General features: G+C 33.5%; 1 protein-coding gene across 4 annotated transcripts in view; it reads left to right on the forward strand.

The window, feature by feature from the left end:
• Cdh8 (cadherin 8) overlaps nucleotides 1–16,842 on the forward strand; it is a 335,462-nt gene that overhangs the window by 261,661 nt on the left and 56,959 nt on the right. For all 4 annotated transcript variants that reach the window (XM_048355444.1, XM_048355442.1, XM_048355446.1 and 1 more), the window contains exon 9: nucleotides 7,832–7,953. In XM_048355444.1, coding sequence (XP_048211401.1) covers nucleotides 7,832–7,953 — 122 coding nt within the window. The remainder of the gene's footprint in view (nucleotides 1–7,831; nucleotides 7,954–16,842) is intronic.

The following is a 16,842-nucleotide window of genomic DNA, read 5'->3' on the forward strand; positions in this document are numbered from 1 at the left end:
AAGATTTGGAAAATAAAATACACTACTCATAATAGTAAAAATCATCAGTAACATAGGGACAAAATCTAAGGTAGGAGCTCAACAGAAAGCTAGAAGACATTACAGATCAAATATATCAAACAGCATCACGATAGATGAATTGTTACACAAAGCTTGATGGTTTAAAAGGCTCAAATACAAAAGATAGCAATGTCTGTTAAATTGGTCTATTGATTCTAAGCAGTATCTACTAGAATTTGCACAGCTGTGTGTGTACATTCATGAATATACGTGATACTATGAATCTACTAATGAATGACTTGTCAAGTGATACTGAAATTTGTATGAAAATATAAAGTGAAAAAGTGATTAAAAAATTATAACATAATGCAAAGCATATGTAACTTGCTGGTCAGTCTGCCGAGATAATTATTTCTGTTTTGCCACTTGCTGATTTTGAGAAAATACGATCAAACTTTGCCAATGGCCATTATGCCATACTACTATGGTATAAAATCACACAGACTGATGTTCAATCTATATATTACATACATGCATGTATGCATATTATGTATGTTTAAGTATAGATCTTTATAGCTATGCATAAATATATATACACGTACATTAGCTTTGTTTTCTAATAGCATATATACATTTGAATGTGTTTGAATGTATTCAATGTACTATTATTGTAAACTGGTATTAAAGGAACATCTAAACTAAAAATTAAAAATTGTACACATTAATTTCTCTGCAACTCCTCCATCTCTCTAATTTGAACTTTAATATTTTTAAATTTTAAATAGAAGCGCCTACATAGTAAAGGAACTTCAAGATATTCCTATTTTTGAATCAATTCTACTTAAAACATTGAGGAAAACATAGGGGATATTTTGATGTAGTAGAAAACTGCAAGTAGAGATCTCTTCATGGAAGACTTAGAGGTTACTGAAGGATCATAGGCAAAATGAAACTTCTTACACAATTTTATTTATTTACCTGATGTCCTACAGAAAAAGAATACATGTTCAAGTTAAATATATGTATGTAGTTGGAACTCTGAAAGAAAGGAGATAAAACTTTGGTGTCACGAATTCATCAAAGATAAAAGGATGGATAGGCATACCACACATGAACCATGGTAACCCAACAAACCAATACACAACTTATATGCAACCACAAACCAAACATATCAGGCCAGATTAATTAAAACACAAATTTACATGCGTTGTATAGACATGAAAAAAAAATCAATCTCATACTAGTAAATGATTAAAAGTAGATGATGATTACAGAATCTATGTTGAAAGGATAAAAGGATATGAAAATGAAATTTCCATGGATTTTAGTGTCAGTATTTCATTTTATTATAGAGTGAGATTTTTGAAGTTTACATTTAAGAAATTTGAAGTTTTGAGGAAGGTATTATCCTAGTAGTCTTAATGCAATGGCTCTAAATCTTTACCCTACAGGACCAAACTTCTACAACTACAATAATATGCCTTTCTGCTTTCTCAAATTTCAGTTTTTGTGAACTGAAAGTTAAATGTGAGAGGTTATTTTAGATACATAGGGTAAAAATAAAAAATTAGTGCAAGTTGCAATTAGTTATATGAGATCTGACTTTTTCCAGGTTTACTGAAGTTAAGTATAACAATTAAAATACTTATGCATTTTATTCCCATTTAGCATATAATCACTGTCTCAAATGGCATCTTTTTTGGTAATCAGTGAAGCATACAGGGTTTAACAACAGCCAACTCATCATTAAAAACTATTTTCTCCACAGTGTTTAAAGCATTTAAAAGTATGTCTACGTCCTTAGCTTTCTTGATGAGTACATGTATTTTCTCCCAGTTTGAAAGAACAAATATTGCTTAATAGGAATGCTGTGATCAATAAGTTTTGCCCATAGATCCTAAAACTATCATTTGATTAGAGCTCTGATTGACATAAAAACTATTTTTTCAATTTGGCTTTATAGATTTAGATTTATAGAATAAATCAGCTTTACCCCCTTTGATACACAACAGTTTGCTAAAGTTTTCACAGTTCTAGGACCATTTTTTAAAAAGTAATTCTAATGGTCACATAATCCCTGTATGTACACTAGAGGGCAGAAAATTCTTAATAGGTTTGCCATGGAATGAAAAGACTATGTTGGAACTTGGCATTAAGATGTCTCATTTACTATAGAAAAGGTTATGCATAGTAGGAGTGGTAGTAATAATATTATTAATATTAAAAAACACATAGAAAAAAATGCCTATATAAAGATACCAAGGGGATTTCTACGCTGAAAATATTCATTAGTTACTTGTGTTCTAATTTGTAATTCTGTTAAATGACAATGTCTGTGTTGGTAATCAGTCATTACTGCTTTTCAAATGATAACTACATGTGTAGGGAAAATGTATCTCAACAACTTCTACCAGTCACCAAAGAGTTTAAACCTAACTACTTTGAAATTATTTTGAAGAGTTTTTAAATTCCATTCCTTTTTATTCTAAACATCTTGTTTCTATCTTTTCTATCCTGTATCCAGTTCACATCTTCCTATTTATATAAACTTCCACTAGTTTTTGCATTCCCATTCATTGATAAATCCCTATAGTCTGCATTCGCCCATTGACTGTGTAATTTACTGCTTATAATTTCCACCTTTGGACTTGGGGAAGGCTCCAAAATTATTGGTTAATCACTAGCCCCTCTGAATACATCTAAATTTGTCAAGTATTTTTCTTATAGTCTGAAAAGGCTGTTTAGTTCAGTCAATGCCTGCAAAAACAACAACTCATGGAACCAGATAGAAGAAATTCCCAAGAAACTTACGCTTGGCAGTATTCCATTACCTTTGATTATAAAAGGGCAAAATTAATGGGCAATTCATGAGGCTGTGAGACAGAAAGGTGACAGGAAGTCACTACTACTCAAGTGGGGGAAACAGGAAAAGAAGTTTATGCAAGGTGCCAGTTCAGTCTTTTCTCCATCATGTGTGAAAACAGCCTCATTTTTGTGGCCAGTTCAATGGTTGCCGTTGTTTTGTTGTTTTTATCTTCCAGACCATTTTGTCACATCTCCTGTGTTTAGAAAATTAATCTTTAATGAATGATAATCAAGATTCTAATTATAATATCTTTATATTTAATGTTTGTGCACCAGATGAAAGGCAAACATTTTGGGGCCAGTCACCAAGGACATGAATAATTTTCTTAGAAGCTTGTTTAATTAGCTTTATTACTCTATAATATCTTTAAAATTTGAACTGTTATCAATTCATTAACTTAGATAAAAGTGAATCTTGCGTGTTTAAATATGACACTTGTGCTGAAAATTACGAGTTTTCATAACAATCGGTGTTTATCCAATACAGATAAAGGTAACATATCTAAGGATTGTTTTGGTGATAGGAGACAATAGTTTTCTGCTCATGCGTTTTATGTTCCATTATTGTCTGTGTTTGTTGAAGAAAAAATATGTTTATAGACATGTATAGTGATTTCTAGGATACTAACATACTGAGGATAAACAAGCACATAATTAGAATAACAAAGCAAAATGAAATACAATACAATTTCTTCTCCATGAAGGTACTGGAGGTTGACCTCAGGACCTCATTCTTTCAGGTGTGAGCTAAAAGGATTCCAAATGAAGCTCTTCTAGTTGAGCCAAACCTTATACTTGACGAACTAGAATGATGCCACCTCAAACATACCCCTGGGGTAGACAACCGAAACAACTGAAATTAATTTTCTTGGATATCTGTTCAATTCATTCTTTAAAAGACCACTTGAGTTACGCTCAAGCAGTCTAGCTAAATTATAACCCTCTCTCAAGAATTTTGATGAAATAATTTTGTCATTTATATTCTTTCGTCCTTTTCATATTTACTTATTCCATAAACAATTGCACGTGTATTGGCAGTTAAAACAACAAAACACTTTTGAACCCAAAACATTACATATACTCTAGGAGAGATTATATTATAACAATTTAAAATCTCCCTTTCACATAGAAATCATTCATTTAGGGAATGGCCAAGGAGTAAGGAACCTGCAATAAGTCCTTTAGATATTAGACCATGGCCAATACAAAATTATCAGTGCAGATAGAATGTGGGAGGAAAGGTGACTAGAAGCCCACTTGGCTGTATATCAAATATGGTCCTCAAGTCACATGTCCCCCCATCCCTCTAGGAGAAGAAAAAAAGTATTTTTTGCAAGAGATATGCCTTGTGGATAATCGTGAATGGTAGCGAGAAATTTAGTAATTAGTAAGATGCAATATTAAATTATTTGTGGTTAGGTATAACTGCCAGTATCTTTTACATACCAATGAGGACTACAGAAATTATGACCATGTGGACCTATTCTATTAACCTTTTAGTGTAGAGTGACCAATTTAGGTTTGCTTTTAATTTTAAGATTTTTTTTTTATTTTTTTTTTGGCCAGTCCTGGGCTTGGACTCAGGGCCTAAGCACTGTCCCTGGCTTCTTTTTGCTCAAGGCTAGAACTCTGTCACTTGAGCCATAGTGCCACTTCTGCTTTTAATTTTAAAGAAATATACTACAAAATACAAAATGGAAATGAAACAAGCCTGAAGTTGTATTTCAATGGTAGATTGTGCTCAACTACCAACTGGTCCTGGGTTCTTTCTCAGCATTATAAAACAGGGTGAGGGAAGCCAGAGAAATATAATGTGTTCAATTCACTCTGTAAAAGGCATAAGTCAATGAATTTAATAAACCAATTGCTAAATATAAAAAGGGGAATTTGAGTTAAACACATGATATAAATGACATACCATGAGATATTTAACTACTGTGAAAGATATATTCAAAATTTGTTGCTTACTTTTCCACACCTTAAATTTAAAGAAAGCAATTTTCAAAATGCCCATGTTCTTTATATATTAAGCACATAATTACTTGTAGAGGGTTGGGAACGAAATACGATAGATGGGGAAATATTATCTGTCATTCATGATCTTCCATCAGTTTTAAGTGATCTCTTTCCAATCTTTACTAGGTTCTAACAGAAAAGATTGGTGATATGTTGCTCTGGGTCCTAAAATAGATAAATAACATTGTTTCATAAGCACTACCTATGAGAAAAGACACATTACTTTAATATTAAAATGTACCCCCAAAGTAAGTGGTAGCATTTCTTTCTTATGTTGATTCAGGCAAAAGATATATTTGCAATCTATTTCAATGATGAGAGTAGGAAAAGAAAAGGGAGAAAATGAGGACATGGGCTTGGATGTCAGTATGATTTCCTTGAAACAAAAAAGAAAAACTTTTACATGAATGTGTGTGTGAATATACACATACACACATGAATGTGCCCATGACACAGAGAAAAGAACATAGGATACCATATGAACAGATTTGGTTTAATCAGATATTGTCATTGAAACAATTCAGTAGTTGATATTTTTTTTTTACTACAAAAGAAATTTAATGCTGTTTAAAGGCCAGGAAAACATTTTTTTTGCATTTTCCATTGATTGAATGATACATCTCTTATTTTCTGTCTATTCTGAACATATGGATTATTGGTTTATTGAACATTGGTTACTTAATAACTGAATGATTAGATTATATACGAGTATATCCACCAGCAAGTTCCTGTAACTATTATATCACATATGTTTTGGAAAGGAATAAATATTGTAGAAATGAATCACTAATAGTTGATAAATTAGAAATAAAATATTATAAAAGAAAATTAATCAACTTAAAAGGCTTTCCTAAGGGAAATCATACAAAAAGCAATGCTGTTGATCTTAATTGGTATAGCTTCTTAGGGTTGGCTGTATATTATAAATGCAATTCTGAGCATATTAAGTACAATGCATTAGCTGTATTCAGCCTAATATTTTGATTCAGATCTCAAATATAGGTCAACCTTGAGATAAATATTCGAAACAAACCTATAAACATTTCTGTGGTTGTTTTGATTAGTTACATGAATATATATGACTTCATATTTTGCTATGACTGTGGCTCATATTGGAATGAGAAAAATGTGGACGAGAAATTGAATGATTCATGATTATGTAAAATATTCTTCCCCGAATAAACAGTTGACTATGCATGATACTGTTAATGTTGACAACTACAAAATATGATGTTTAGGATGCATGGCTGTGTGTCTTGTGGTATGTGAGCACTTTTATGTTTTATCATACAGGATATATGTTAATTGTATAATGTGTTAAGCTCCTTACTTTTAGATTACTTAGGGAAAAATACAATTAACAATCAGGTAGGTAGGAAAGGGCAAATACCAGCCTCCTGATTCTCATTAAAAAAAAAAAAAACACAATTCTTTTATCTTTCATGAAGCTTCTCTTAAGCTTATGATCAGGGGAAGAGAGACAACTCCTTAAGAATATAATCATTCTGCATTCAAAATGTAACCTTTTCAGAATTTTGTTGAGTAGATAAGGCTTAAAATGTCAATCTTTTGTCTTATAGACATGTGTAGTACTTCCTTTTTAGACTTTCCTTTCTATCAAAACAAGGGAGGTACAGGCTTCCTCTCTGAATAAAGAATGAATGAATTTGTCAGCCATACACAGTAAAAGGAAGCAGTGTAACATGTGAGGCACTGAGACCATCATATCATTTGGCATTTGGGAAGGGAAGTTATGCTCCATTACTAATAGGATAGGGATTCTATTGAATGATATTCACTCATCTATGCTCAGGGTAGTCATGGTACTTAACTAACAAATTCACATCTTGAGGTACAGCCAATGGGGTTAACCAACCATAAATATGAGCATGGCTAGGATTATTATGTGTGTCCTGCAGATATTACTTTAATATTTACCAAAAATTGAATAGTTGAAAATACTAGGGGTCAGGACTTAATCAATTGTCAAAAAGAGAGATTCAATATATCAAATTCAAGTGTTTGTTCATATTCGAATCCAAACATATTTCCCTTTTGGCTTGCTTATAAATATTCAGTGGCACAGAAACACAAATAAATAATTGGCCATCTCAAATGCATTCCGTATAATTTACAACAGATCAAAAGATTATTACATACTAAAGTCAGAGTCAAATTCTATTGCATTGATTAGAAATGAAAAATAATAACAAGGCCCAAGCCTACAATGAATTAATGGACTGACTGACTCTGTGTCTGTGTGTGCATGTGTGTGTGTGTAACTGTTTTAACTTTAAGAATGTTAAGTATCAAGGACTGTGTACTGAATTCTCTGCTCTGAAAATTGGTTTGAAAAAATTAGAAGATTATTTGTTTGCCTCAAAAAGAAAATTATGATATTAAAATAACTTGGGCTAATTTTAATCTTATACAAACATATTCCATGGTCATTTTTATTGAAACATAAAATTTATAAAATAGGTGGTTTCTCCATGTGTAACTCTATTCCTTGTATGATTGCTAATTGGTTCTGAAATACTGGGTTTTTAGTCTTTATAGACAGAGAGAAAGAGAGAGATCCTTACTCAAACAAGTAATAATAGCTCAAAATGAGTTGTATTCTACACAAAATACATAAAGAAATATCTGTAGCATACCATTTATATTTTTTAAAATAATATATTTTTATCCATACAATAAAGCTTGCTTCACTGGTTTGTACAGATATGGTCTTTAACAATCTAAGGTCTACAAAATGGTATTTGGAGCAAAAAATTCATATAATTTTAAGTAGTCAAGTACTTGCAATTTTTTTTTTCTTATGGAGTGGTCAGATTCCATAATCACCATGTTGAAAACATCGTAGAAAACTTGACACAATGATGGAAAGTTGAGTTGCACATGATAATGGAATACCCTCAATGCTGATGTTATTTTTTCCTTCCTATAGGGAACCACAGTCAGATATCACGAGTGCCTGTTGCTATTAAAGTGCTGGATGTCAATGACAACGCCCCAGAATTCGCATCCGAATATGAGGCATTTTTATGTGAAAATGGAAAACCCGGCCAAGTAAATATCTCCATGTTGTTAATGCTGAATATGTTTGTATACAACTGTCTAATATTTCTTTAACCTGCCTTACCCTGTGCATTTGCATCATTTGTGATCTGCGGTGTGCCAGGCAAGAAACATACCGAAATGGGAGCAGAAAGGGACTACTTTTCGGCAAATGTTAATTCTCTTCCTATTTATGACCGAATTGGCTCCTTAAATCCAAACAACCTTCTCTACCATGAACTCAGAGCCAAAAACACTGTGTTAAAGCAAAAAAGGATATAGACAATAACTGGGATTTCCTTAGCACTTTGGGCCATTAAATGTAACCTCCTGATAATAGCAAGTGAAAAGTTCTTAGAGAATTGATTTTCCTTTTATATTATAAGCATACAAAGAACATACGATCTTGTATTCCAAGAAGATGAGTAGTTAATAGGCGATTGTAGGAAGTGGATGATGGAATCGAGACAAATGTAGATATATTAGATGTGTTTAGATAATTGTAAGATGAGCAGCTTGTTTAGATATGCATGTAAAGCACCTAATAATCGTGCAGTGATGTAAGTATTTCTTTTCATTCTGTCACATATGGTAGAGATAGGAATAGTGAAGAGAGCAAAAAGAAAGGTAGGAGGCCAAACAGATGGGAAGACAAAAATATGTTGCGAAAACAGGAAAGGCAAAAGGAAAGACCAGAAAAAGGGAGGGAAGGAAAGAAGGAGAAAAGAGGGAGAGAGGGAAATTGGGAGGAGGGGTGCGGGAGGAAGGGAGGAAGGGAGGAAGGAAGGAAGGAGGAAGGAAAGAAGAAAGGAAGGAAGAAAGGAAGGAAAGAAGGAAGGATCAGAAAGAGGAAAGAAGGGGGAAGGAGGGAGGGAAGAGGGAAAGAAGGATGGAGACATGGTGGAAGGAAAGGGAGGTTGTTAGTTGGGGAGGAAAAGAAAGAATAGGGAGAAAGGAAGGGGGGTAAAGAAGACAAAGAGAGCCAGGGTTACACAAGTAAGAAGAAAAAATTTTAAAAAATACGAACCTGCTATACTCTGAATGTCAAAATGGAAATAGCCTATGTAAAGTTCTGCAAACCACAAATGTAATAGATTCATTTTAACAAGGTGCCAAAGTACTGTATGTTTAAGAAATTTATCATTTTTCAACTTCCTAATTTATTTCTGGATGGTGACATTTTAATTTAAATAAACAGCAGCTGACAGCATGACACTGGAGTTGTTAATCCAACTATTCTTGTGCCTCATGTGGGTGTAAGGAATTAAACTTACTATTTGTCAAGCAGCTTACCTGACAAGAGTCAGATTTTTTTTTACCCCCTAAAGAAAAGAATAGCACTGTAGCTTTTATTTAATTATTACAAAAGGTGAATGTGTTACATGCCCATAAAACAGTGGGCAATTTCTCCTACACTATTCACACATATCTTAAAGATTAGCATTGTTTTCATCTACCAAAATATGACCTCTCTGAACACAAGAAAGCTACAATTCTAATAATAAAACCAATTATTTTAAGTACCAGACATTGTTTACTCATCAAAACATTCAGCTTTAGCAGTCATATACTTTTATTTTCATAGTATTCACATATTACCCTAGCATAGATGTCTCTTAATTTCATCATGTGAAATTGTCCCCCACAGTTTATATATTTTGAGAATATTTATTTATGATCAATTGGGGATGATGATGATGATGGTGATGGTGGTGATGATGATGATGACTGTGTGTGTGTGTGTGTGTGTGTGTGTGCATGTGTGCATATAACAATAAATTTCTTTTAGCTAAGTTAAGGATTGATTTGGCAGAGAATTTGATCAAAATATGGCAGGTCAGGTTTAAGGATATGGTTGTTGTGTGGACCAGAAAATTGCTGAGATAATGTAGTCAGACAGAGGTATATGCCAGACATTTTCCTATCACAATATTTGAAAATCTTTAGGATTTAAATAAAACTGCATTGCTCGGGCAGAATTCATCACACAAGTTCAGGGGTCGATGACACTGATGTTCCCAACACTCAACATGTTGGCTTCCCAACATGGACAAGCTGGCTTTTTGGGTCTCAAACTCTCAAGGTTTAATCTGAGAATTTTGATTATTTGCAAGGTTTGAATGATTTTTTTCAGTCATTCTTAACTTCAAAAAATGCATTGTTTGTTTACCTTTCCTATATAATGTCAAAATAAAGAAGTTGACTGTTTTATGACTTTTTTGCAAATCACAATTGACTTGTTTTGTAAAGCAGTGTGTGTGTGTGTGTGTGTGTGTGTGTGTGTGTGTGTGTTTGTGTCCGAACATCTCTAATGGATGTGAATGTGTTTGGGCATGGTCAGTAGAGGTTATTTGGTTACATGATAGGATCCATTTTTGACTATTTAGCATGACTTTTGGACATATGGCTGACTGCTTGAAGCATACCTAGGCCACTGTTCATTGATTTTTTGAGCTGGTTGTGTCAGCCAGAATTCATGTTTATTCTTTATATCATTTCTAGGCAGCTTTAATACTCAGTATCTAATTACTTATATTGAATGTTTTACACAATTCATTTATTCCATCTGCAATTTTGATACACATTTACAAATGTTTGTTATATATATACACCTGCCCTCATTTCTTTTACACTGCACACGTGGACTCTCCACTTTCAGGTTATCACACTGACATGAACACTCAGTATTAGAAATGTCATTAGGAGTAATTTGATAATCATTTCAATATTTTCCTCAGTGAATATCTGCTTTGTAATAGCCTCAGAGAAGGCATAGGGATGGCATTGCAGCGTGTGTTTGACCCAGAAGGTATGGCTTTCAGGCTAACTTAGAGTGAGTTTCCTGGGAAATGCTGTTGATGGGTCCTTTAGTAACAATCACAAGCAAGCCACTAACATACCTTGTCAATATAAACTGCTTGAACTGTAAGAGCCTAGGTAAGGAGGTGTTTAAAACATGTAGTAGAATGAAAAACCCTATCATTGCCAGGTGATGGTGGTTCATTCCTATAATCTTACTACCCAGGCATCTAAAATCTGAGAATGTCGAATTGAAACCAGCCTGGGGAGAAACATCCAGGAGACTATATTTTCCAGTTAACAGGCAAAAACTGGAGACATGGCCCAAAGGTAGTAATTCAGCCTTGAATGAGAAAAGCAACAAGCTCTTGAGGCCCTGAGTTCAACTCTCTGGACCAGAACAAAACCAAGGAAAGAAGGAAAGAAGGAAAGAAGGAAGGAGGGAAGGAAGGAAGGAAGGAAGGAAGGAAGGAAGGAAGGAAGAAAGGAAGGAAGGAAGGAAGGAAGGAAGGAAATGTAGAAGGAAAGAGGAAAAAAAGCAAGCAAGCAAGCAAGCAAACAAGAAAGAAAGAAAGAAAGAAAGAAAGAAAGAAAGAAAGAAAGAAAGAAAGAAAGAAAGAAAGAAAGAAAGAAAGAAAGAAAGAAAAGAAGAAAGCAGTCAGGGAGGGAGGGAGCAAGGGAAGGGGAAGGAGGAAAGAAGGAAGAAAGAAAAAAGAAGGAAAGAAAGATGTCATTTATAAAGTATCAATTGCAATTACTCTTTTCTACATAGTTTGACTCCTATAAACAAAATCAGAATTTAAAAGAAGAGCAGGGAGGCCCCTTCACCCTACCTGTACAATTCCTACTTATTCAGAGTCTATCTGTGCTAGGAGAGATAGAGATACACTTTGAAAATACGATTAGAAATTGTACCTCATTCTACCATCTTCTTACGATTCTAAAGTAGAATGTGACTTGTCATTTTTTTTCCTCTAGAGAGTTAACCATCACTGTCATAGGAAATTGGAGGCTATAATCTACTATACAAGTCAGCTTAAAACTCTTGTTCTTGGAATCTTTTAAAATAGTTCTTCTGTTACATAAGCCTCAGAAGAATTAATTATGATTCCTAGTTTTTTCTACTTAAAAACAAAATTGAGTAGTTTTACGTAAGTTGCCTCAAGCCAAATGACAGAAGACAACTTAAGTCTTTAGACATGAATTCAGTCAAAGCTTGATAGGGTCACTTACATATCATTTGACTCTAGGTTAAGATGGTGAATTGAATAAATGACACTCTTTCCTTACAGGAATGTATATTAGTATTTACAAAATTATAAAGCAAAGATGTGTCTCACAGTCCACATTCCTGATAGAGTAATTTATCAAAGGATATCAACGAAGATTCAGGACTTCGCCAGGCAAATTAGTCTTATTTTCATCATAGAATTTTCTCTGTGGCCAATTGGGATGTAACTTAGAAATGGTAGATTTGCAAGAAAATGCTTCAATATCCTCAGGAAACAAGGTTTCTGAAGAGAAGAAGTAGGGACATGGAAATAACCACTGTATGTAGGAAAAGTCCAAAATGTACTGAAAAGGGACAACTGGCAATAAAAACAAATGCTGTCTAAAGGGAATGGTAGTCTAGCTAGATGGAGTGGAGGGGCAGGTAAAAATGATGGAGAACTCAGTAAATTCTTGCAATAGACATGACAGTACCCCTTTCCAAAAACAAACATGAAAGAATAATGTACAACTTCTGTGATCAGTCTAGATGATCTCTTCTTAACTCCACATTGCATTTTATTCCCTTAATAGAATTGAGCTAGAATGTTCTGGATCACAAATAATCTTGTTTACCATATATAGATTTAGAATCACTTGTTTTAGATGATTCATCATTGCAAATATTGAGCCGAGTATTACCTTTCTTGGTTCAAATCAAGTTCCCTTTGAGTATCAGCAAATGCTCCTTGTTTGAAAGTTCGTTAAGCAACCAACTGCATGAGTTATTCTTATCTTCAGGAAAGAGCTATTACAAATAAATAGGATGCAACTATATACCAACCTAGTAGAGTATAATTTGATCTTTACGTTCATGTATACTATGAAGATCTTCTGTTTAGTATTGCATAATTATGTTTAGGTTAAAAAGAAAAAGAAACAAAAAACCCAGGATGTGTGTGTGTGTGTGTGTGTGTGTGTGTGTGTGTGTGTGTGTGTGTGTGTGTTTGTCCTAGGATTTAAACTGAGGGCCTTGGCTCTCTCTCTGAGCTTCTCTTGCTCAAGTGAGCAGTCTACCATTTGAGCAAAAGCTCCACTTCCAAGTTTTTGGTAATCAATTGGAGATAAGAGCTCATAGACTTTTCTTCTTGGTCTGGCTTTGAACCACAATACTCAGACCTCAGCATCCTGGGTAGCTATAATTTCAGGTATGGACCACTGGTGCCAGGAAAAATGGAAACTCATTAGTTCCCCTCCTTGAATCTCATCTTTCTTTCACTAACCAACTCCATAGTAATCAAGTTGTACTTATTATGATGGTTCTCATGTTTACATAAACATCATACAGCAATCTGTAGCTGAATACATACATAAAAATACATAGCAATCTATACCTGGCACTCAAATAATATTCACAACACTTTAGAATTTCATCCCCAGCTCATATTATTTGGAAATGAAAAATGTCATATAAGGTGAGTTATTAGATATTACTGTGGAAATAGCTATACTCGCAGACACTGGAATTCATGCTCACCTCTGGATGTCAAAATTGTTCATTTACTGATCAATATTTATTATGCCAAGCTGTTAATTATTGTGATATGATCTGGTGCAACACTGGAATCATGAAAACTATTTTTATGAAGCTTAGTATGGAGGAAAGTTTATAGGGAGAATGAATAAATGATATCTGAATTGTTGGAAACTGTGAAAATGAACATTAAAGCAACTGGACAGAGGAGAACAAAGAAAATTCAGATAGGTAATAGCGTTGCCAGAGAAACTTACCTTTCAAGTGAGTATTGTTTACGGTAAATGAGGAAAGACTAGGCATGAACAGACCCATCTAGCCAGCAGCATGTCCTGTGCAAGGACCCTAAAGGGAAAAAGATCTTATTCCTTTGAAGATTTGAAGATGTATCTGGCTAGAGTGTAATGAGCAAGTGTGAGACTGTAAGTAGCTTCATGTCTGGATAACATATGTACACATACATAAATGCATGTGAAGCAGCAAGACCTTTTAAGATGCTATAATTAAAATATTTATGTCCTAAGTTGGAAATTGGTGGAAAAGTAATCAATGATGGACTTGCATATATATGAAGTAATATACATAAACGTTTGATATAATCTATATTGTGGCTCTGGCAATTGGGTTTTACAATCCTATTTTATAGATATGGATGCTGAGGCTGATAAAGGAGTATAGGTTTTACTTAAGACCCTGAAACTTGGAAAAGATGTATATAAAAGTCAATTTTTAAGGATGTCTTGCATTTTCTAGGGTCATAAAATTCTCTCCAAAGAAGTAGATTTTGAAAGTTCATTGCCTATGCAACACAAATCTCCTAGAAAAATATTCATGATCATAATAAGATTTAGATCAACAATACACAATTGGTTCCCAAAACAAAAGCACCTCATGTCGCTCAAAAACATTCTGTGAAAACCAAGGTGAAAATATAGAAAGTCTCATAAAGAGAGAAAAGATAATTATCCCTTGATAAACACCAGCAATGAATACATTTGTGAATTTATTGCTGTTTTAGTTTCTATGAGTCTTTTTTTTCTAATAAATAGGAAACAATAAAATGAAATAAAATGATAGCATTTCATAACACTTGTGAAGCAGTAAGTGTAGGAGATTTAATTTTAACTTTCCTGCCAGCAGGCATCTTTCATGATCTATCTGCATACACAGGAGGGAGACAGGATTGATTTTAAAACAGATGGAATGGATGGCCTAAACAAAGAGCACAAAATACTATATTCACTTTATTCTGTTTAGAATAAGGAGGTGGTGAATTAATGGGGTGCATGAAGTAATATATGATGAGAACATATATAACGAAATCTATTTCAAGAGGATCATTAACCAAGTTTTGTGGTAGAATTTTGACAGAAAGACAAAGCCCAAATGAAGAAATATAATTGAATAGTGTAGGGTTCAAACAACATAATTGTGAGTTACACCGTTATTATTTACAAAGTGTGTGACTCAGGGTTAAAGTATGAGTTGGTTAAAAGTGTCATATCTCAAGAATCAACAGATATAAAAATTTAGATACACATATCTTACAAGCCTAATAGGAAGTTATGATAAATATTAGTTCGATTTTGAAATTTAATATTTAAATTGCTCCAAAACCCTAAATGTTTTTGAATATCAACATGATGCCACATCTAGAAAACTTCACAAATGACCTTGAGTAACAGATCACAAAACAGAAACTAAAAATGTTATGTGAAGTTTGGTTTGTATATATAAGCACATAAGTCCATATATGGACTTGGGTCTCATTGCAAGTATCTCCTTATGTCCATGCAAAATACTCTAAAATTTGGATATGGAGGCTGAAGTTCACAACTCATGTGATTCAAATATTTTAGAGTAAGTAAACTTAACCTCTATATATTTTCACCATTCTCAAAGTCTAAGGAACACAATGTCCTTTATTAGTTTCTTTTAATTTTTAATTAATTTATTTATTGTCAAATAGTGTACAGAGAAGTTTCATATGTAAGACAGTGAATATATTTCTTATCAAGCTTTTTACCTCCTCCCTCATTTTTCTCCCCCTTCTCCAGTTACATCCCCACCCTCCCCTGAGTTGTACAGTTGGTTTACAGCATATTTAAATATTGCTTTAAATATTGCTATTGCATTGATTCACTTTTACCCTTTGTCTCTCCATTTTGATGTTCCCCTCCAGTTCACTAGTTCCTATACATATACATATATATATATATATATATATATATATATATATATATATATATAAAACCCAGGGTACCAAAATCAGTTACAGTGACAGCAGCAGGGATAAAACCATGGGGGCCAGGAGAGACAAAAGAAAAAGGCATCATTTCACATGGTATGTTGAAAATAACAATAGTTTTCTTTATTGCCATGACTTTATGAGTTTTTTGAACAACATACTATAAATGATTTCTAAGTTAATCAACAATAGACTATAGTCTGACATCCTATCTTTACATAGTCTTCTGATTATTTACAAGTGCCTTATTTTTCAAAATAGGACTCACAATTCATTCTTCCTCCTGTAACTTTAAGTTAGTATTTGTTCTTAATATTTTAAACTCATTGGAACTAAACAAAGAAACATAGGCTGTATACATCCTTTTAGAAATCTTTATGTGCAGCCTCTGTAAGTGTTAGCTGAATCTCTTGTGGGATTACAAGTACTATATCTATTGTCTGGGCCATTAATAAAATGAAAACTGGTGATCTGCAGAGGAAAAACATACTATAAATGATGTTTCCAAAATCATATGAGATTCAAACCGATCTACTCTTGTTTTATCAACCTATGAGTTACTGAATATGAAGTTAGGATGGTAAATAGGTCACCACATGGTTATGCCTGTTTTCTTTGATTGTGTATGGCATAACAGGGAATGCAATTTTGAGTGAATCCCTATGTACCATAAATACTAAGACATTGACTTTATGCTAAACACATACATTGGATACAATCTAGTACCAATATATTGCTAGATAGACAGTCAAGGAAATTACTTCTCACAATGTACCCTCACCAACCTGTAGATATATCTTCATACAAATATTAAAAACACCTGTAAAGATCTTAAGGATGTAGGTGGAGTGTTAGAAGATAAAATTTCTAGAAGGGAGTTTCTGGTGAAAAGTTTTATTGTAGACTATCCATCTACATAGTGGTATGGTGGTGGTGGTGATGGTGGTGGTAGTGTGTGTGTGTTGGTAGGATTCCTATAACCAACAGTTCAGATAATATTTTGCTTCCTCACATATAGTGCATTCTAAAATCTTTCACATTTCCATCAGAGGATATTTAGGATTAGTGGTGAATGGAACTCAATATCCAAAACTTGGTCTGTGAGAATAAA

Source organism: Perognathus longimembris, chromosome 10 (genome assembly GCF_023159225.1).
Source record: "Perognathus longimembris pacificus isolate PPM17 chromosome 10, ASM2315922v1, whole genome shotgun sequence".
Classification (NCBI taxonomy): Eukaryota; Metazoa; Chordata; class Mammalia; order Rodentia; family Heteromyidae; genus Perognathus; species Perognathus longimembris.